We start from the raw sequence: 20,830 nt of genomic DNA on the forward strand, positions 1-20,830 counted from the left end.
TGATACGCAGTCTACCACCAAGTGGCTTGAGGATCGCAGATTTCATCATAGAAAGTGTGCCAGTTAACGTGTCTTGGAGCAGTTATTGGTGGCCTCCAATAAATCCTCGCTTCTGGCTATGATTAATTGAAGTCTAGATGCCTATTTGGGCAAATGCTTTAGGGGAATGGATATTGCGTTGTATATGCCCAGGTATGACTGACTACGAAACTACACACGCGATTGCCCATAGTGAGTCAAGTGTCGCTTCAGAGTTTGCCCTCGACCAGATCCATTCAGAGAAGCTGCATAAAAAAATGGCTGTGGCTTAGGTAAGGTTAAGCCCAGGATGCGAAGCATACTAGCCTTTATTTTAGTTGTTGAACCACTGTTTAGCCTGGTGAACTGCTGTTGCTTGGCTATATTTGGTTCGGCTAGACGAAGAAACAACTCATGCAATACTGCTTCGCCTTCAAGAGTGGAACGCGACAGCGTTCCCGTCGACCCGCCAAGGGGTGTAAGACAATGGGCTACAGGGCAGCGACTACGCGCCCCACATTGGACGCGGTGAGCGTCGAGCAAAGCAGCGTTTGGCGCGGCAACGAAATGTGCGCATGAGCAAGAGACGCACGCCTTAGAAACAGCTCGTTTCTAAGGCAACATCGCATTCACTAGAGGCGCTTTTATACCGCTTTGAAGCATCGTACTCGTGGCTCAGTGGTAGCGTCTCCGTCCCACACTCCGGAGACCCTGGTTCGATTCCCACCCAGCCCGTCTTGCAAGAGTTGAGCCAAAGCCACTTCTCCTCTGTCGTGACGTCACGGTGTCACGTGGTTTCATGGCGACACCGCCGCGCCTGAGGAGCTGGGTTGAGCCCTCGTAATATGCTTCGCATAAAAAATCTGGGGCTGTACGTGTCAAAACCACGATGCGATTATGAAGCAAATATGTTAATGTTTTGCATTTTTAATCCAAAGTGTATAGATATTTCATTGCATCAGAGTCAAGGTGATATGATGATGCTTTCCGCATTTTCTACTGAATAGTCGTGATTAAACAGCAGTTAAATATGACGGGCATTTTTTTTTTAGGATCATACGGAACCTTTAAAAATCGCCAGTGGTAGATATCATGATTCTAGTCATTGATCATCCAGCTCTAAGAGGCGGAGAAACTTGCTTGAAGAAATCGAAATGTATAACCTAATAATTAACAAAATTTCATTAATTATTTTTGAAATATTTACTTTATGGCACATATATTGCAAATTGCTAAATTTTAACTGCGAGTTCACATGGCGACACCACTCGTAACGAATTTTCACGATGATGTTATTATGATTGACCTGTCAGGTGTGAGAAGCATTCAAACAGGCTTCCCCACGCCAACATAATTTTAAAAATTTATGGGGTTTTACGTGCCAAAACCACTTTGTGATTATGAGGCGCGCCGTAGTGGAGGACTCCGGAAATTTCGACTACCTGGGGTTCTTTAACGTGCACCTAAATGTAAGTACACGGGTGTTTTTCGCATTTCGCCCCCATCGAAATGCGGCCGCCGTGGCCGGGATTCGATCCCGCGACCTCGTGCTCAGCAGTCTAACACCATAGCCACTGAACAACCACGCCCTCTTCTCTGAAACGGCGCCACGCTTTTCCCCGAGCTAACACCAATGGATAGAAGAAGAAACCTAAGGTCAAGACGACGTCACCCTTTTCCCCGAGCTGACACCAAGGATGGGCAAAAGGAAAGGCAGGCTCCTTAAGAAGACGGCGACGACCACAGGACCACCAGAGGTTATTTGAGGCCGTGCTGGCTCCTGTGTTAAAAAAACCGCTCGAGACTCAGATGAGTCACATCTGTGTACCAATGAAGTGAATACAATCTTTTATACTTTCTTTCATCATCATGATGCCCGGCTTCGTCGTCGTTTCCTCATTCTTGCGGTAAAGACTGACCTCACCCGGTCGAGATTATATCAATTGCAAGAGTTTGTAAATATGAATTCCCGAAGTTGGCGACAAAATATATTTTCGCGTCCCAGTTACTTTTGTGCTTCAATAGATAAAACGATGTTTTTTTTTAATAAGTGGAACAACGGCGCATTTTCCTGAAGGTTTGACGGCGCATATATCGAAACAGGTGCCAAATTCAGTGTGCTTTGCAAACTCACCGGCTTCAACTCGTAAATTGCAATATGTGTCGTGAAGTGAATAATTTAAAAGGTAAATATAGAATCTGCTAGCTAGCCGATTATGCATTTTGGTTTCTGGTTCGAGTAATGTCCGCCGCTTCGAGAAATCTAGCTCAAGGACCACAATTACGCTATATGCCACAGGCGACCTAAATAAAAAAAATCTCTTTAGCCTAAAAAACTTGGAAGGCGATTCGACAACTTCCAGTTGACGTCAATGAAAGACGAATTCTTCCTGAGCTAGTTGGGGATGACAATGGGTTTGGAGACACTGCACACGGCACTCTATCGCGTCATCCTTCGCGTGAGGTGATAAGAGGAGCGTCGGACTCTTTTGAATGAACTGTTTACATGATCGGCACACATTTTGACATATGATGTTGTGTTAATTATTTTTAAATGATTTCCGTGGTCTTACTTGATAAAATTACGATCTAATTATGAGGCGCGTCAACGGGGGAGGGGGGGGGGGGTTGGGGGGGATATTCTATGCTAGATGTCCCCTGTTCTAATACGGCCTTCGGATAATTTTACTGTTTTATTTATTTAAGAAATCACAACTTCGTCATGAGGGCGACAGCAATGAATGCGGTGGAAGCTTGTTAGAATATTGAACGAAGTAAGGCTCTTCGTTCTCCGGGATCGGCCCAAGAAAGAGGCTAGAAACATACCCGATACGGAAATGTGGCGGTAACGCTCTAAGAAAGATTTTGACCTTAAAGTATATTATATTTAATATTTGAAAGGTAATAATACCTTTACAATAGTACAGAATTAATAGTGTGGTTCAGATAAATTCTTACCTTTTCTTCTTTGTGATGCACGCAACTTTCTTTCTGTATGACACAGCAAGGCATTTAGAAGAATCCGAACTACGTACATGCATGGTCAGACTCTAGCTCTGGGAGACTCCCCCTGTCTAAGGCGGTTAGACTTATTTAGTTGAAACGAATAGCTTTCTAGAACATTTTATTCGCAATTTGCCCGAAGGCTTATGCTATAAGAAAAAAAATAGAATACACTCAGAAAAAAAAATACGTTGAAAATATACGTATGATCGTCCCTTGGACGATTATACATAAATATCTTCAACGTGAAGGTCGGCGGCAGGTATCTATAAGAAATATCTGTATTAGGGGATGAGGATTCTGCTACATGTGCATTTCGCCCCTTTGCTTACGTGTGCAAATGTGCTAAGGCGGATGTGGCTTATTTCGTTATACGAGAGGTCTATTGTTATACAGGAGGTCAATTTAAATTCCCAAGGTTGCCCTGTCAGGACATCTGGTACACAGACAAGTCGGATACGGAGCAAGACTTAGGATCGGAGGAAGACAGTTTATTGAGAAAACTTTCCCCTGAATGTTGCTCTGATCGAAAACTTTCGCTTTCAGAAGTAAGCGTACGCGCGCAGCATGTAGAATGGCCAGTACACGATATTGAAGAAGAGGAAGCAGATGGGGAAAAGATAGCGGGCGTTCCTCTCGACGGACTCCGATCTCTTGACGTTCCTGTGGTGCTCCTGTTTGTTGGCCCGGTTCATTTTCAGCAGGAAGTCGTCCGAAGGCGTCCCGTGCATCGCCACCTGCAACAGCACAGTTAACTAGCGATTAACAACATATGCGAGTGGCGGCATGTTTGAGACTGAAAAGCGCTGCGCCGATGAGGAATAAAAGGAGCGAATTTTGTGCTTGGGTATCACCGAAAAAAAAAGTATATCGACCAAACATTCGAAATAAACATGCCTGTTGCCTGTCACGATATTGTCACGTGGTGGTGACGTTAAGAACACAGTAGCAATACTGTGATAGACAAAACTAACTTTTATTGGGCGAACCTGTGCCCAGAAAACAGGCTACACTTATAGCACAACGATAGCGGCGAACACGGTCGGCGATCGTAGAAAATCTGATCAGCGGTTTAAGCGCGTCGGCTTTTATACACAATCGTCGAATGTTCCAGACTAATCGTTGGGACCCGCGTGCCTTCCATAAAGTTCTACATCATTCGCGTCAGGCGAATAAATCAGATAGCACAAGGTTCGGCGACAACAGACTGCGTATAGAAGCATCGATAACTTTGCAGAAACTTCGGATACATGCAAGCGCGTCCCGCGCTGTGCGATAAGATTTGTTAGGCGGCGAAACCTGGTCGCCCGATAAATACAAATACACGTGTCAATATGAAATAGTGAATTGAGTGGGCAAGTGCTTGGTATGTTACTTTGCAGAGCTAGCGCAGTCTCACTCACTCACTCACTCACTCACTCACTCACTCACTCACTCACTCACTCACTCACTCACTCACTCACTCACTCACTCACTCACTCACTCACTCACTCACTCACTCACTCACTCACTCACTCACTCACTCACTCACTCACTCACTCACTCACTCACTCACTCACTCACTCACTCACTCACTCACTCACTCACTCACTCACTCACTCACTCACTCACTCACTCACTCACTCACTCACTCACTCACTCACTCACTCACTCACTCACTCACTCACTCACTCACTCACTCACTCACTCACTCACTCACTCACTCACTCACTCACTCACTTCATTCTCTTATACACGTGATATACACTGGATGCTCACCTAGTCACGAAACAGGTTTTTGTGTTGTTTAGTAACATTTAACTGTAGGTACGTAAGCGAAATATTTTATGCTAGGCAAACCAGCTGCTGGCAGCACAGTTACGCGCCTCCGTCAGTGCGAGGTGGAAGTACACGGGGGACGCGTGGCTCCGGTAGCTCTGCGCACGAGACGAATTAATGCAGTTGAAGCTTACGTGGCACACGTCCGCAAAGACTTGGTCCACCTTCCTGAGCCAGAGGGCCCTGAGCTTAAGCCTGGCCATGTAGTTGACCATGGCGGAGACCAAGATGACGCCGTACACGAAGAGTATGCACGCGGTGACCCAAACGTCGGCGGCCTTCAGGTAGGAGACCCGCGGTATGAGTGCGCGGGCGCCGTTGGACACGGTCACGATGGTGAGCAGGCAGTTGACGCTGAGCACCATGCGGGCTTGCGGGATCTCAACCTTGAGCCACAATGCGTGCCACGACATGAGCACGGTTAGCGTGAGTGGCAGGTACAGGTGGATGAGGTAGTAGCCGGGGTCCCGCTCCAGCAGGAACTCCATCTTTAGGCTGCTGAAGTTGCCTGCGCGTTTGCGTCAAAATTTCCAAGACATCATAACGAGGCGTGCTGCTTCGTAGCGTAAAGAAGGAGAGGTTAACGATGAGGTGACACTTGCTAGGTTTCTCGTGACACTCTATCTGTGTGACCTTGTCATTAATCAGTCTTTTGTTAAACTACTAATCAGTGCATCCAGCCACGATGTTCCACTATTTATCCCCCGTTACAAGCTTTCTTTCGAAGACACTGCGTGAGTGACCAGGGCCCTTATTCAGAAAAATTTCTTACGTTAGGACTGGCTGGCAATTGGCAAAGGGTAAGTTACGAATGACAAACCTTGTGACTTCGGCCCCTGATCCGTCACTGCACCCTTTTTTTCAGTACTCTTGCATAGCACATTTGTTTTCCTATGTATGCTTAGGAAAGTGGCAAGCACTTTACCAATAAATATCAGGCATTTAAAGAAATCAAATATGAGGTTTGATGTCCTACATGAACATTTTGTAGATTTTTCTCTATAGCGCCAATAGCACAAGGACGGAGAAGAACAGACACACACACAGGTGCTACACTGATGGACTAAACCTACGCTTTGACAATGGGAGTTGCCATAGCGAGATGGCTCCATATAAATTATGACTACATATTGACTTCAGCCGTTATTGACCTTTTTGGCACGTTAAGTTGTGCAGGTTCGACGCTTTGAGTAATGCTGAGCTGTGTGTGCCGTTGTATGCATATGTATGCGTTGTACGGTGACTGATATGCACTCCTTTAGAAATGTTATGGTGAGAGACAGGGAAATGTTAACTATACTCGCGGACAACTCTTCTTGGCTACCCAGTGAAGGCTACGGGCACGGAACTTGTGCACATTTGTATTGATGCGCTATGTTATCCGGTCGTGTTTTCCACATTCCCTGGGCGACATTGACCATTATTTGCTACTGTGTCCTGAATTTAACACTGAAGGAAACATGATAATAGATGGACTCAAACGTAGAATGACTCCGAACACAAGCGCAGGCGACATTTTGTTCCTGCGTGGACATTGGATATTATTGAGCGAGGGTTTCCAGGTCCTCAATTTCCTCCACGGTATACAGAAAAGGCGAACAGGGAGAAGTGGGATGGATGGCGCGCCGCATGCCGCTTTCCGATTGAACTCCGTTCTCCTCGCGTTGATCTTCCCTGTATGCGTCGTGACTCGCTTTAGTTTCTGTGCCGCGCTCGATAAGCGGTGCTTGGCTGGAGAAGTTGCCGACAACTTGGAGATGTTGCCGACAACTTGGAGATGTTGCCGACAACTTGGATATGTTGCCGACAACTTGGAGAAGGTGCCGACAACTTGGAGAAGTTGTCGACAACTTGGAGAAGTTGCCGACGACTTGGAGAAGTTGCCGACGAGTTGGAGAAGTTGCCGACGACTTGGAGAAGTTGTCGACGACTTGGAGATGTTGCCGACAACTTGGAGATGTTGCCGACAACTTGGAGATGTTGCCGAGAATTTGGAAAAGTTGCCGACAACTTTTGCAAGTGTGGCACCGCCTGTAGGTAGCAGCACCACTGCTCCTCCTATACTGCTGCGGTTCAGGTGTTTAATTTATTGCGATTGCGCAATTGCGATTACTAGGCACGAAGCGTGCACATATATGCACTCTTACTGTTCCCTGTGGCCGAATTTCGGGTGTACAAACTTGCGAAGTCTGAACTGCTTGAGTGCATAGAAATCGTGTTGTTTCGAGTCCAAATAAAGAATTTGATAAGAAAGTACTCTACCGAGTAGAACTTAGAATTGGCTACAGGTAGTTAAGGCGCATTTTTTTATCTTTAAGAGAGAGCCCTAGATGTATGTGATCGCAGTCTCAAGAAAAACTTTTTCAGAGCGGAAGTCACATAATCTGTAAGCTAAAAAAAAGGAAAACATATATGGTCGGTTCAGTTTGTGATCTATTATGCAAATTCATAGCGCAGAAAGAAGACAAATGCAATATTATCATGTACCGTGCTTTGGGTGAATGTTAATAAGCCACGATAATGTCGAAATTATTCCAGAGCCCTTCAGTACCGCTTCCAGCATGGCCTACTGTGTAGCTGCGGGAAATTAAGACTCACAATTTAACCTTTACTGAACAGACGGAATCGTTTTCGTTCTTCCTGTCCATCTGTAGTTACCGCGTAATGAGTTTACATAATATACACAGGGTGTTCTTTTCTTTTTTTAGCCGCACTAAATTTTTGAAAGATTGCACATGGCAGATAGAACAATTCTAACCTTCGATCTATATTACTCGATGATGCAGCCATTACATATACAAAACGTCAGAATGGTCAGTTGAATAATTAACATAATTATGCTAATTAAGTTTTATTAATTACTTTTCACCGCATATATCAATCTACGAATTATAGCCGCGAGTTCTCACGGCGTAACCACTTGGAACGAATTCTCTGGACAGCATCATTTCTGCGGTAATAATTTTCAAAATGCCCGACGTAATGCATAGGCGTTCCAGTTACTTGTATAAGAAACCGCTGTTTTATGCATTGAAGCCTTGTTTGCGGAGACATGAACAACTTCGGTTGGATGCCCTCTCAATCCTTGCGCACACGTATTGGAATACGAGTCGCTGCGGAAAACCAAAGAAAAATATCGTCAGCGTACATTGATATGTGAAATGCCATGGGTAAACTTTCATTGAGGCCGACCATAGTTAGGTTAAAGAGAATAGGGCTCAATACCCTGCCTTGTGGGTCGCCACCGTATGTAAAATAGAGTGGGTCAATTTGTGGCGTGCACGGCGAAGGACCCTCTCGTCAAAGAGTCGCGAATCCGCTGAAACATGGGGTCACCAATTCGAACAGCCTCCAATGATTCGAGGATCGCTTCATTTGTAACATTAACGCACGCCCATTTCACACAAAGAAAGAGCGCCATTGATATGCGCTTGATACATTTTTGTTACTGGATGAACGTTGTCAGGTCAACGTTGTTTGTTGAACGTTGTTGGACGTTGTTTGGAACGGTGAACGTTGTTTTGTTGCTGGATGAACGATGTCAGGCCAAAGGGCGACTTTCCTGGTTTAAGCAGCGGTACATGCCGACTTCCATTACTGAGGAACAATACCGTGATGCCATGAGCGGTTGTAGTAATTCAACGGCTCTTGCCTGGTCTATTGTATAAGATGGGCTAAAGCAGCATAACTGATGCCGTCAGGGCCTGGTAAAGATGAACGCCGAGAAGCAGCCAGAGAGGCCTTAATTTTGAAGTTGTCGCCGACTATAGATCATAATGAAGGTCATGATCTACAGTAGGCGACCACCTAAAATTTGCCAACAAGCTCCACCAACAAAAAACGCGGTATACCTATTCTACTTACGAAAGGAAAAGGTAGACGCAACTCTGCCCTCTCTATGTGCCTATGCAGGTACACTGATAGCTGCGCCGCCGTTATAAAGAGACGTTTTATTCGTACCAATAACAAACATGTTCTTTTGTCAAAGGTTCAACACAATACTGGCGTACACAGTTCCCGACTGACAAGTGAAATCTGAACAAAGAACGGAATCGATCCTTACGTGAAAAAGAGCATCTGTTGAAAAAATCATTGGCATTGTGCGCCGTAGTAAAGGCACTTCGGAATATAGGGTTTTCCGTGGCGAATTCCGAAGGATAGTGTGGGTTAGGGCCTTAGAAACGCGTCGACACCATCGACTTCCGTTTCGTGCACAGGATAGTGTTGCGCTCACGCGCATGCGCACACCAAATGCCGAAGCCCGGCGAGCCTGTCAGCGAGATAAGGTGCTGTCGCGCATGGTTCTTATCGTGAGGAGGGCTGTGTTTCCCTCTCCCTTTGTGAAGGCGAGGCTGGTAAAAAGGACAGCGCAGCCACGCCGTGGATGCTTGGTATCAACCGGAAGCAGCTATGCCGGAATAAAGTAAGGTCGTTCGTAGTTCGGCGTCGTGTTCCTGTCTCGGCTCGGAGCACTGCTCGGCCAAAACGTAACAATAGGACCATACAATCTTGCTTATGCTATGCAAGGCAGGGAATGCCGCTATTTGGTGTTGTTTACGCACTTCCGCGCACGAACGGTGTAGCAAATTAGATATAGAGTAAGCAAAGTGATTAATTTCGGTAACAAGTACACAAACCAAAGTTTATTGATTTACTAATAATAACAGCACAGGTGACTGTAACTTGGAAAACCGTGTACACTAATACTTATAGAATTGTTCCGTCCGTCCGCACATCGTTACTAAGCATAAGGAGTTTGGATCACTGAACAACAACACAAAAAACAAGAGAAAAATGACACACACACACGCACACACACACACGCACACACACGCACACACACACACACACACACACACGCACACAAGCGCACACACACACATAAAAAAGCTAATTTATGAAGAAATCATTTTAGTTGCTGTTAAATATAGGCAGGCTGGATATTATATACACATAGTTACATGCAGTACATCATATACATATGTTATTTGTGTAAATGTTTCATGGGTGCTTTCAGTTGCACTCGTGGTGTTTTTGATGCGTCGGTTTCTTTTAGTTTTACTGCGGATGGAAACACGCCATACGTTCTTTATCGTTCTATACAGGATCTCTAGCTGGTGTGCTAGAGATCCTGTGCTCGAATTCTGGTGTCGGAGAACTGTTCATTAATGGTTATCTAATTATTGTATGAAACTGTATGCCTGAAACAAAGCTTCCACTACAGCTTTGTATAGTATAGAGCTAAGTAGAGAAGATGCTATGCCTAAAATAGTGAACTATTTCTCGGCTGCTCCGTTCCCGGATGGCGCCACGATCCCATTAAACGTGAAGCCCCTTAAACTTCGTAAAGTAGTGCCACGCTTTGAAGAATACCGCCTCCTCCTCTCACGCTCTAGCCGAGGCTGACACCGCGTCGCTATTGGCGTAATAGCACCACGTGGGCCCTCGCGCCGTGCATCGGCGCCATTTTTGCTCGAGAAGCGTCTACGGAGTAGCGAGGAGCGCATGTTGGTGCCGTTGCTACGCTCGAGCAGTGTAGGCGGCGCCACGGTCGAGGAGGGAGCGTGAGAAAGGGGAGAAACGAGGAGGAGTCAAGGAGGAGGAGGAGAGTGTCGCTACTTTACCAAGTTTAAGGGGCTTTTCTTAAACGTGTTCGCCGTTAGAGAGACAAGATACGTACGAAAATGTGAATCTCACTCGGCAAGGAAGCTTTGCTTTAAAATGCTGCCACATTTACGGCCTCCTCTTATACGCGTAGCGCGCGCACGCGAAATAATTTGATCACGCAGTAGCGTTTCGATCGAGCGGCCCGCTTTAAGCTTTGCAAGTTGTTATACGCAAAAGACGCGCGAAGTTGCACTGCGCCAACCATAAACATACAATTCCATGCGTCTCTTATTACTCTATTTATATGTCTTCAGAAAAAAAGCAATCGTTGCATTTTCATGCGCACCTCTACGCTTCATCATATCACGACACTCGGCATCAGGCATGGCCCGTAGAACACGCCTTTAGCTGTGAAGCTTATTTGGCCGGGAGCTCTTTGTCCAACCGAGATGTGTGGCGTTCTGGTTTGTAGTCGCGTCCAGAGACAACAAGCGATTATAGCGTGCAATGCACTCATGGCTGAAGTCTTCCAACATGAAGCGTGAATTGAACTGATTAGTCGCTGGCAGGAAGTGACTGGAGTCGCTTCTCGTTTCTTCAATTTTCCTATCTCGCCGAATACGCAGAACAGCGTAGGTTGCGAACCGATGCGTCATACGATGGCATAGCTTGCGTGTGCAAGTGTAAAATCGTGAGGCAGCACTCACCCGTTCGATGGAATCTTGTGAAGTTGTGGATCTCAAAATTGATAACGTCGAATTCCGGAGCGTCATTCGAGAATTCCAGCACGACAGCATTTGTCTCACGCCAGGAAATCGCCACCTTTTCGTCTGTGTGAGAATCTGCAGAGAAATAAAAAATAAAGAATAAATAAAAAGAAGGCTCAATGTAAGAGTATCTCGTTTTCTTCGGTCAGCCTAATAATATGAAGATACATCGATGGACTTTGGTAATATTTTGCGGTGTGAAAGGTTGGAAAAAGTATACTTTGTTTAGATACCTGTGCTTTATCTAATAATTTCTACATTGATTTTATGCAAAAAATGCCTCGACCTTCGTGTTGTAATAGTGGCGTTCGTGATGTCTATTTTGTTTGCAATGATGCTCTTGTTCGTATAGTACACTGATCATGGTGGCTGCAGCTTGATGCCGCGAACTTTAATGTAAGACGCTGCACCAGTATAGCTTACATTAAAGATGAGGTTAGAAAAGAGTACGCATTTGGGCTGGTTGGTTCATGATTACGAGCAATAAAAACAGCGCTAAACGACGGGACGAGCGACGGGACGAGTGGACAGCGCCGTTGTCTGTGTCCCTTCACTGGTCCCGTCGTTTAGCGCTGAGGTTAGAAACATTACGGCAGTCAATGCGAAGCACTTCTCCCCTGTCCTTGGCCCAAAGCGCGAACAAACTGATGCCTTCCCGGTGAAGAGCTCACTCGAGGACCGCCACATGCACGAGCCACGACAACCTAAACGACGTACGATCAGAACCAGCGCTGGTCACAGGCGCTACGCACCACATCACATTCATCGTGCTTTTGAAAATACGTGTCTACACCCCGCAAGTGGCAGCCTGTCCTACGAGTGTCACCGCTAGGCCTCGGCGGGCTGCCGTTCGCTTGGGGTGCCACTTTTCTGGGGCCGCGCGTCACTTCTCTTGTTGCTCACACTTCACGGCCACGCGTATCTCGTCGGCATGTCGCTTCGCCTCCTTCCTCGCCACTTCGGTAAGCCTCGCATACCTATGTAGTCTCAGCAGAGCCTTTGTACTCTAACACTTCTTTTCCGCTTGATACTGTCGATGGCGCGTTATAGTAGAGAGGTTTAGTTTAGGGGACGCAGGCGGCTTGCGTACGCAAGAACTAGGGGCGACAGTACTGCGCATGCGCGGACGGTTCTGCGCATGCGCAGTACAGTCCCCTAATCTCTGCAAGTTGAGGCGTACGCACAACATAGCGCAGCTAGCGCAACCGAGCCACCTCTATTTATGGCGCGCACAACAGTACCGTCTAGGGACTGGAGCGAGGAGAGGAGGTGCCAAGCCTGTGCTACCTGTACCGATGTGCGGGAGAGCGTGTTTGAGAGCGCGCGCATGCGCGTGGGACAAAGACCAGCCAGCGGGCGCATGGGGGCGCGCGCGCATAGGCGACGAATTGTGTGACCTTGGACGGTCTCGCGTTTGACCTAGGCGCCGACTAGGCAAAGAAATACTTCGCAATAAAAAAAAACTTAGGCAGCAGAGTCCTTGCCTCCCGTTTTTCCTCTTTTATGTAAGGATTATGGATGACTGTTTAGCGACGAAGTGAAATCAGAACAAGGAACAGCGCCGGTGCGGCTAACTTCGGTGGCGTGGATGGTCACATGAGTAAAGAAAAATTATATTAGAAATTTTCCCTCCCAATTCGTGGTTCATTACGTAGCTTCACACTGTTCACAGCAATAAATTGCTCATAGTGACGACAAAATACAGTAGCGCTCCTCGAAAAGAACAGAAATGCGCTGAAAAGGTTTCCGCAATCACAGAGGCCCATGTAGTTAAATAGAAAAACAATATATTGCCGCCAGCATTGCGAGAACACATGACGACCGCCACATCCCAACTGCGTTTAAAAGAGCCGCCACACCGCAAGCGTCAAGAAAAGCACCGCAAGGCAACGCTGGGCCGGTGCTGACAGACCGGCGGCTCGTGCGCGAGAATCGGACTGGCACGCGACAGGAGGCGACAAAGAAGAGAACGACGTTAGAAGAAGCGAAGCTCAAGGGACGTTTCTGTTGACGGGCACAGGTTCGCCCAGAATAAACTAGTTTTTATAGAAGCGGCCGTCGTAACTGTTGGTTACATATCTGGTGGAGGTGCGGGGTATGACTTCAAGCCCCACACGCGCCAGGGAAGGTAGCCCGGATCCCCGAAGTTTGGAGCCGACGGAATTAACGCCGGTCCACCAACGCACGAGCCGCCGCATACGAGGTGAGGCCCCCGAGTTTGGTCCTCTCGCCGATTCACCAAGGGCAGCGGCAGCAGTCAGCCTAGGTACCAGTGCAATGGCTACTCAAGTGATGCCTCCTCACGTCGTCGTTGATTCACCACGGACGCCAGAATCCTTTCACGGAGACACATTCGAGGATGCCGAGGACTGGCTCGAAAACTTCGAGCGTGTCGCCAGATGCAACGGTTGGGACGAAACAAGGAAACTCCGGTATGTGTACTTCGCCCTGGAGGAATCTGCGCGCACGTGGTTTCAAAACCATGAAGCGTCGTTATCATCGTGGAACGACTTCCGGCGAGAGCTGCTTGCTACGTACCCTAGCACGGACCGCAGAGAGAGGGCAGAAGCCGCTCTTCAGGCGAGGAACCAGAGAAACAACGAAAGTGTGACTATGTACATTGAGGATATGAACCACCTCTTCCGCCGAGCTGATCCCAACATGGCTGAGGACAAGAAATTGCGGCACCTAATGCGCGGTGTGAAACAGGAACTTTTTGCCGGCCTGGTTCGTAATCCGCCCCGCACTGTAGCCGAATTTCGATCAGAGGCGACGACGATGGAGAAGACGCTGCAGCAGCGTGCGAGGCAGTACAACAGAGATGTAAGCCTCGCATCATTTGACGTTGGGTCAGGAGCCCTCTCCAACAACATGGACATCCTACGCGAAATGGTGAGGTCCGTCGTAAGGGAAGAGCTGCAGAAACTGCAGCTGGCTCAAAGCCCTCCTCCATTGTCCTCACTTGCCGATGTCATCCGCGAAGAAGTCCGGCAAGTAATTTGTGAGCCAGAGCCTCAGGTACGGCCCCGCGCACAGCCAGAGCGTCAGCCGCGGATATCGTACGCCCAAGCTTTACGCCAGGACTTAGGACGCGCCGACTTTGGACGAACGGCCACAATACCCCAGGTACTTCCGCGCAATGTGCCGCCCATGACAGAAGGAAGGCCGCGTAAAAGCGATGTATGGCGCACTGCAGACCGGCGTCCCCTTTGCTACCACTGTGGAGAGGCTGGTCACCTATACCGGGAATGCCAGTATCGCCGAGTGGGACTGCGTGGTTTCTCTGTGAATGCACCTTGCCCCCGAAACGGTGAGCGCCCTGATGAAATCGAAGCCTTTTTGTCCACGCGCCAAGCTGTTCGAAACCCCCCGCAACATGAACCTCGATCGGCAGCGCCTATGCGTTATAGGTCGCCCAGTCCGCGTCCCGCTTCAATTTCACCGAGGCGACGCTCCCAAAGTCCGCGACGGGAAAACTAGAGCCAGCGACCTGTGGAGGCAAGGCCGCTGACGCCCGGAACACCGAATGCCCTCCATCGCCAATCCGACAAGACGACGGCAGTGACGAACCGACGAACCAGTGCAGTGATGACGCCGTTACTTCTGAGTTGCGCGTCATCATCGACGACTTCGAAGTGACTGCGTTGATAGACACTGGTGCGGGCTATTCAGTTATTAGCAGTGTACTCGCCAGAAAATTGAAAAAGGTATTGACTCATTGGACCGGACCCCCAATACGTACAGCGGGGGGACACTTAGTCGACCCCGTTGGAATGTGCACCGCAAGAATCGGCATTAGAGGCTTTACATACGTCAGCAGCTTTATTGTTCTCCCTGAGTGTTCCCGTGAGCTTATACTGGGCATGGACTTTTTGCAAACGAATGGCGCAATTATCGACTTACAAGAATCACGCGTGTTGTTTTCCACAGAAAATGCTGTTACCATTTCTAATACAGAACAGCCACATATTTCCTCTCTCCGTATTGTGAATGAACACGTGACGGTGCCGGCACGGTGCAGTGTGACTGTCGTTGTAAGGAGCGACGTATTCCGTGACTATGAGGGACTTGCAGACGGAAATATCGGGCTTTTACTGGAGAAGCAAATATGCGTGGCAAGAGGCCTAGTTCACCTGCGTAACGGATACGCGGACGTCCTCTTGACTAACTTTGGCAACGAGGCACAACACGTGGCGAAGGGAACAGTCATAGCGTCTCTTCATGACTATGTACAACTCGCGGATTTGTCAACCCTCCATACAACATCACCAGCTTCTGTCACTTTAGACAGTGTCCTTACCTCCATCGACATTGACCGAGAGCTGTCATCACCACAAAGAGATAAGATTGTGAGCTTGGTCACAGAGTTTGCGGAATGCTTTTCGACTTCATCGAAAGTCCGTCGTACTCCCGTCGCAAAACACCGCATTGTGGTCGAAGAACCTGCAAGACCAGTGCGCCAACACCCGTACCGAGTGGCTCCAAAAGAAAGAGAAGCGATAAGAAGTCAAGTACAGGAAATGCTCAAAGACGATGTCATACAGCCATCCAATAGCCCGTGGGCATCTCCGGTAGTCCTGGTCAAAAAGAAGGATAACACCCTACGATTTTGTGTTGATTACAGGAAACTCAACCTCGTCACGAAGCGAGATGTTTATCCACTCCCACGCATCGACGACACCTTGGACAAACTACGCAATGCTTACTTCTTCTCTTCTCTGGATCTCAAAAGCGGATACTGGCAGATAGAAGTGGACGAGCGAGATCGCGAAAAAACTGCATTTGTGACACCGGATGGTCTATACGAGTTTAAGGTGCTCCCATTTGGTCTGTGTTCTGCGCCCGCCACCTTCCAGCGGATGATGGACACTGTTCTCTCCGGACTGAAATGGCAGTCGTGTCTCGTCTACCTGGATGATGTGGTGGTCTTCTCCACTACATTCGAGCAGCACATGCAGCGACTGAGAGCAGTTCTGGATGCTATTCGCACGGCGGGATTGACCATAAAACCCGAAAAATGCCACTTCGGCTTTCGCGAGCTCCGCTTTCTCGGACACATTGTCAGTGCTGAAGGCGTCCGCCCCGATCCTGAGAAGATCACTGCAGTAGAAATGTTTCCGAAGCCAAGAGACAAAAAAGCTATTAGACGTTTCCTGGGACTGTGTGCCTACTACAGGCGTTTCGTAGAAAATTTTTCTAAGATTGCCGAACCCCTCACGCGACTGACAAAAGAAGATGTCCCTTTTGTGTGGGAGAAGGAACAAGAAGACGCCTTCTCTGAGCTACGACGACGTTTGCAGAGTCCTCCTATACTTGCCCATTTTGATGAAAATGCCGAAACGGACATCCACACCGACGCGAGTAACGTTGGTCTCGGTGCCATACTTATTCAGTGGCAGAATGGAGATGAAAAAGTTATTGCCTATGCGAGCCGTACCTTATCAAAAGCCGAGACAAATTACTCAGCTACAGAAAAGGAATGCCTGGCGGTTATATGGGCCATCAGTAAGTTCCGGCCATACTTATATGGCAGACCGTTTCGAGCCATCAGCGATCATCATTCATTGTGCTGGCTGGCGAACCTCAAGGACCCTTCTGGAAGACTCGCTAGATGGAGTTTGCGTCTGCAGGAGTATGACATCACGGTCGTTTACAAGTCCGGTCTCAAACACAATGATGCTGATTGCTTATCACGTGCACCAATCGAATCTACGTCACCTGAATACGAGCAAGATTTCCCATTTCTTGGGGCTGTAAATATGACGGAAATGGCTCATCACCAGCGTACAGATCCGGAATTACTCCTGCTCATCGAGTACCTGGAGGGTCGACAAGTCAAAGTGCCTCGAGTTTTCGTCCGCGGATTGTGTTCGTATGTCATCCGGAACAACGTCCTCTACAAACGAAACTTCGAGCACACTGGTGAGACGTTTCTACTTCTCGTACCATCATCGCTGCGAGCTGAGATCTTAGAAGCTTGCCATGATGATCCTGCAGCTGGCCACTTGGGCGTTAGTAGGACTCTGGCGAGAATCCGCCGGAAATATTACTGGCCGACGTTGATGAATTCAGTGCAGCACTATGTCAAATCATGCCGAGATTGTCAAAGACGAAAAACACCGCCACTCAAACCAGCAGGTTTTCTACAACCGATACAGCCGCCAGCAACACCCTTTGAACAAATAGGAATGGATTTACTTGGACCATTTCCCGTATCAACGTCAGGAAAGCGGTGGATTGTGGTGGCAACCGATTATCTGACTCGGTATGCTGAGACATCTTCTCTTACAAAAGGAACCGCCATTGAAGTGGCTCAGTTTTTTGTCACACACATAGTGTTACGACATGGCGCACCTAAAGTACTCATAACAGACAAAGGAACAGCTTTTGTTGCCCGTTTGATGCAGTCTGTTATGAAACTAACACATACTGCTCATAGAAAAACCACAGCGTACCATCCGCAAACAAACGGCCTGACTGAACGGCTCAATAGAACGCTCGCTGACATGATCTCAATGTACGTGGACATCGAGCATCGGACGTGGGACAGTATTCTACCATATGCTACCTTTGCGTATAATACTGCAGTACAAGAGACGACACATTTCACGCCATTTGAACTTGTTTACGGTCGGACAGTAACAACGACCCTAGACGCGATGTTACCTGTAAACAACAGCAGTGAAGACGACCCTAACGCTAGTGAGTACGTAGAAAGGGCAGAAGAAGCACGGCAGTTGGCAAGGCACCGTATCATAAAACAGCAAAACGTCGACGCAAACCGGTACAACCTCGGGCGAAGAGAGGTACAGTACAACCCCGGAGACAAAGTGTGGGTATGGACGCCAATACGTAGGCCCGGTCTTTCGGAGAAGCTACTGCGCCGTTACTTTGGCCCCTACAGAGTACTTCGCCAGCTCAGTCCCTTAAACTACGAGGTAACTCCTGAAGGCCAAGTCTGCTCCACACGGCGCAGGACTCGCCCAGAGGTCGTACACGTAGTACGAATGAAGCCTTACCATGAAAGGCATTGACAACCGGAATTTGCACGTACGATCAAGCCTAGCACCAGCCATCCCCTGACCACTGTCCTTTTAAAGCAGTTGGCTTCTCTATAGGCCTTTTCTACGCATCGGGACGATGCTTCTTCGGAGGGGGCTAATGCCGCCAGCATTGCGAGAACACATGACGACCGCCACATCCCAACTGCGTTTAAAAGAGCCGCCACACCGCAAGCGTCAAGAAAAGCACCGCAAGGCAACGCTGGGCCGGTGCTGACAGACCGGCGGCTCGTGCGCGAGAATCGGACTGGCACGCGACAGGAGGCGACAAAGAAGAGAACGACGTTAGAAGAAGCGAAGCTCAAGGGACGTTTCTGTTGACGGGCACAGGTTCGCCCAGAATAAACTAGTTTTTATAGAAGCGGCCGTCGTAACTGTTGGTTACAATATTAATAAATCTAGAGAGAACAAAGTGAATGATAAACATCTTCGTTTTTATGGCTGATGATGACTGGACTTGTAAAACTGCTTTCTGGGAAAAACGACTTTGCAAGGGCAAAAAGGAATAGTTTGCCTTGCTATGTTAGAGATCTAAAGGGACTTACACGGGCGGAAGACGACATCACAGATCTGCCTGTCTAGCGGGAACAGCTGGAAGTCCATCAAGCACGATAGTTGGAGAGTAATCCTGCGCAGCAAAATTGAGCACACGTGAAAGTTCCATTGATTTGTTCGCTTGACTGCATGATGTAAATCGATCGATCGACCGGTACCTCGTGTTTGCTCGACGTACCGGCTCCCAAAACGCCAGATGAGGCCTTGGCCTCGTTGACCAAACGTTACGGGGTGACGGAAGCAGACGTGCGAGCGGTCGTTATCGTCGGAATATGGAACGACGCGTTCAAGGGTTTCCGGTTGTCATCGCCACTCGTGGCTGCGCCTGATAAGAGCCGCCGTCCTCCTAATAACAGTAGAAACAAGGAAGTATTCGACACTGCAACTGCAAAGTTTAGGCAGAGCAACGCCAAGGCAGAGGGTGAGGCGGAAACTTTCGTCATCGACAAAATGGTCGTCCGATTACACGCGAGCACGCAAGACGCGGCGACCGCGCTGACTGGCGCCAAAGATTTGTTGGCAGCAATGTACGCTAGCGAGACGTTTCCGCGACTGGCCGCAGACGAGTTGGAAAGCGAAAAGGGCAGTGGCGCGGGAAGAGGACCCGAGCGTCGCGACGGTGTCGCGCCGCCGTCGAGAAGAGGCGATCGCCAACGACACCGCGTTGCGTTACGTTATAAACAGAATCGCATACGCCACGGGAAAAACGAAATTGCCATCGCACGTGGCGTGGTACACTCCGCGGCGCCTACCTCCGCCGCCCCTGGCCTTTCGTTTTACCGCCGCCCCCGTCGTCAGAGCAGCAGCTACGGTTACCTCAACACCCGTCGTCACAGCATCAGCAGCAGCAGCAGCAGCAGCAGCAGCAGAGACTGCAACAAACAACGACCGCCGACGATTGGCTCACGGTAAATTACGCTGAGGGGCGGCTGGTGGCCGAAATACCAAACGCAAGGTCCGTGCTGGAATACGTGCTCAAAGACGCGGTGGACGTCCTGGTGTTGGGCTCTTGCCTCGACCTGAAACTCGAATACGCGCGCGGGCTGAGGCGCGAAGCGTATCACCCGCGACGCGTCGACTTTGTGCGAGACGCGTTGCCCGCCGAGGAAATCGCCGCGCAACAGAATCTCAAGTTTGGCGACCGCAACCGGGTGTGGTGGGTGTCTTCGGTATAGATCGAGTGTACCTAGACTACGACGTGATAAAGACACTGAGCGGCATAGTTCACGATCGCCGCCGGTCCACGTCGAGTAGCGGCGCGCTCGTTCCCGTCGTGTACAACAGCTACGCCATCGGTCACATCGACACGTCGCTGCTGCGCCAGATCATCAGCCCCGCGAGCGACGCCGCGCTGCTCGTCGAACACTTGCGTCCCGCCACCGATGTGGCGGCCGCTGCGGTGACGGAGGGCTGCGTGCACTGGCTATCTCGAGTGGCGGAACACGGTCTCGGCAACAGCGATACTCCGTCTCCGGTAAAGACGGAAACCATACGCGCGCCGATTCCAAACCTGCAAGAGAAAAGGCGCAATTTCCTTGCTCGAACTCTGGTCTACCCGGTCACCCTGGCAAATTCCGAGGTGTTAAACAGCGTGATTGACGAGTTGTTCACCGCGCCCACAGACAACGTCTTTTACTATTACGGTACGGTAGGAGAGCCATTCGCCGACCAGTTTGTCTCTTCCGACGGCGGAAAAAATCAGTCTTAGGATACCCACGTCGTCGTTTATAAATTTTGCATATCGTGATTGGCCCAAGTGGACCGACCGGGACATGGGCACCGACATTGCACTGTACAAAATCAACACCACCATCTTGCGACTCAGAGACGAAATCAACGACGGTATTAACGTCGTGTATGGCGGTACGGGTGTCACTACTAGCATCATCAGCGGTACTAACGATCGGACGGCATCGGCGGGTGACGACGTGGCATCAACGGGAACATGAACATCGTGCGTCGAGCAACGTAACAACGACGCATGTACGATCGTGGTATAAT

At 48.9% G+C, this 20,830-nt stretch overlaps 1 protein-coding gene and 1 long non-coding RNA gene across 3 annotated transcripts in view; one reads left to right on the forward strand and one right to left on the reverse strand.

Annotated features, from left to right (window-relative positions):
* LOC139059162 (uncharacterized) overlaps positions 1-20,830 on the forward strand; it is a 477,146-nt gene that overhangs the window by 22,366 nt on the left and 433,950 nt on the right. The gene's annotated exons all lie outside the window — the stretch shown is intronic.
* Positions 3,524-19,280, reverse strand: LOC135916448 (glycine receptor subunit alpha-2-like). The gene is made up of 5 exons (XM_065449806.1): positions 18,988-19,280; positions 18,820-18,902; positions 11,154-11,288; positions 4,974-5,347; positions 3,524-3,758 (listed from the first exon to the last, which is right to left on the reverse strand). The coding sequence occupies exons 2-5, from the start codon at positions 18,875-18,877 to the stop codon at positions 3,564-3,566; spliced, it is 762 nt and encodes a 253-aa protein (XP_065305878.1). The 5' UTR covers positions 18,878-18,902; positions 18,988-19,280; the 3' UTR covers positions 3,524-3,563.

The sequence above is a fragment of the Dermacentor albipictus genome, chromosome 4, assembly GCF_038994185.2.
Source record: "Dermacentor albipictus isolate Rhodes 1998 colony chromosome 4, USDA_Dalb.pri_finalv2, whole genome shotgun sequence".
NCBI classification, from domain to species: domain Eukaryota; kingdom Metazoa; phylum Arthropoda; class Arachnida; order Ixodida; family Ixodidae; genus Dermacentor; species Dermacentor albipictus.

Bases quoted from the DNA above. Each gene is read 5' to 3' on its own strand.
- LOC135916448 (XM_065449806.1), bottom strand. From the start codon at position 18,877: ATGGACTTCCAGCTGTTCCCGCTAGACAGGCAGATCTGTGATGTCGTC. The intron at 11,289-18,819 runs GTAAGTCCCTTT...ATTTCTCTGCAG, and splicing joins TGATGTCGTCTTCCGCCCGT to ATTCTCACACAGACGAAAAG. The intron at 5,348-11,153 runs GTGAGTGCTGCC...GCAAACGCGCAG, and splicing joins CACAAGATTCCATCGAACGG to GCAACTTCAGCAGCCTAAAG.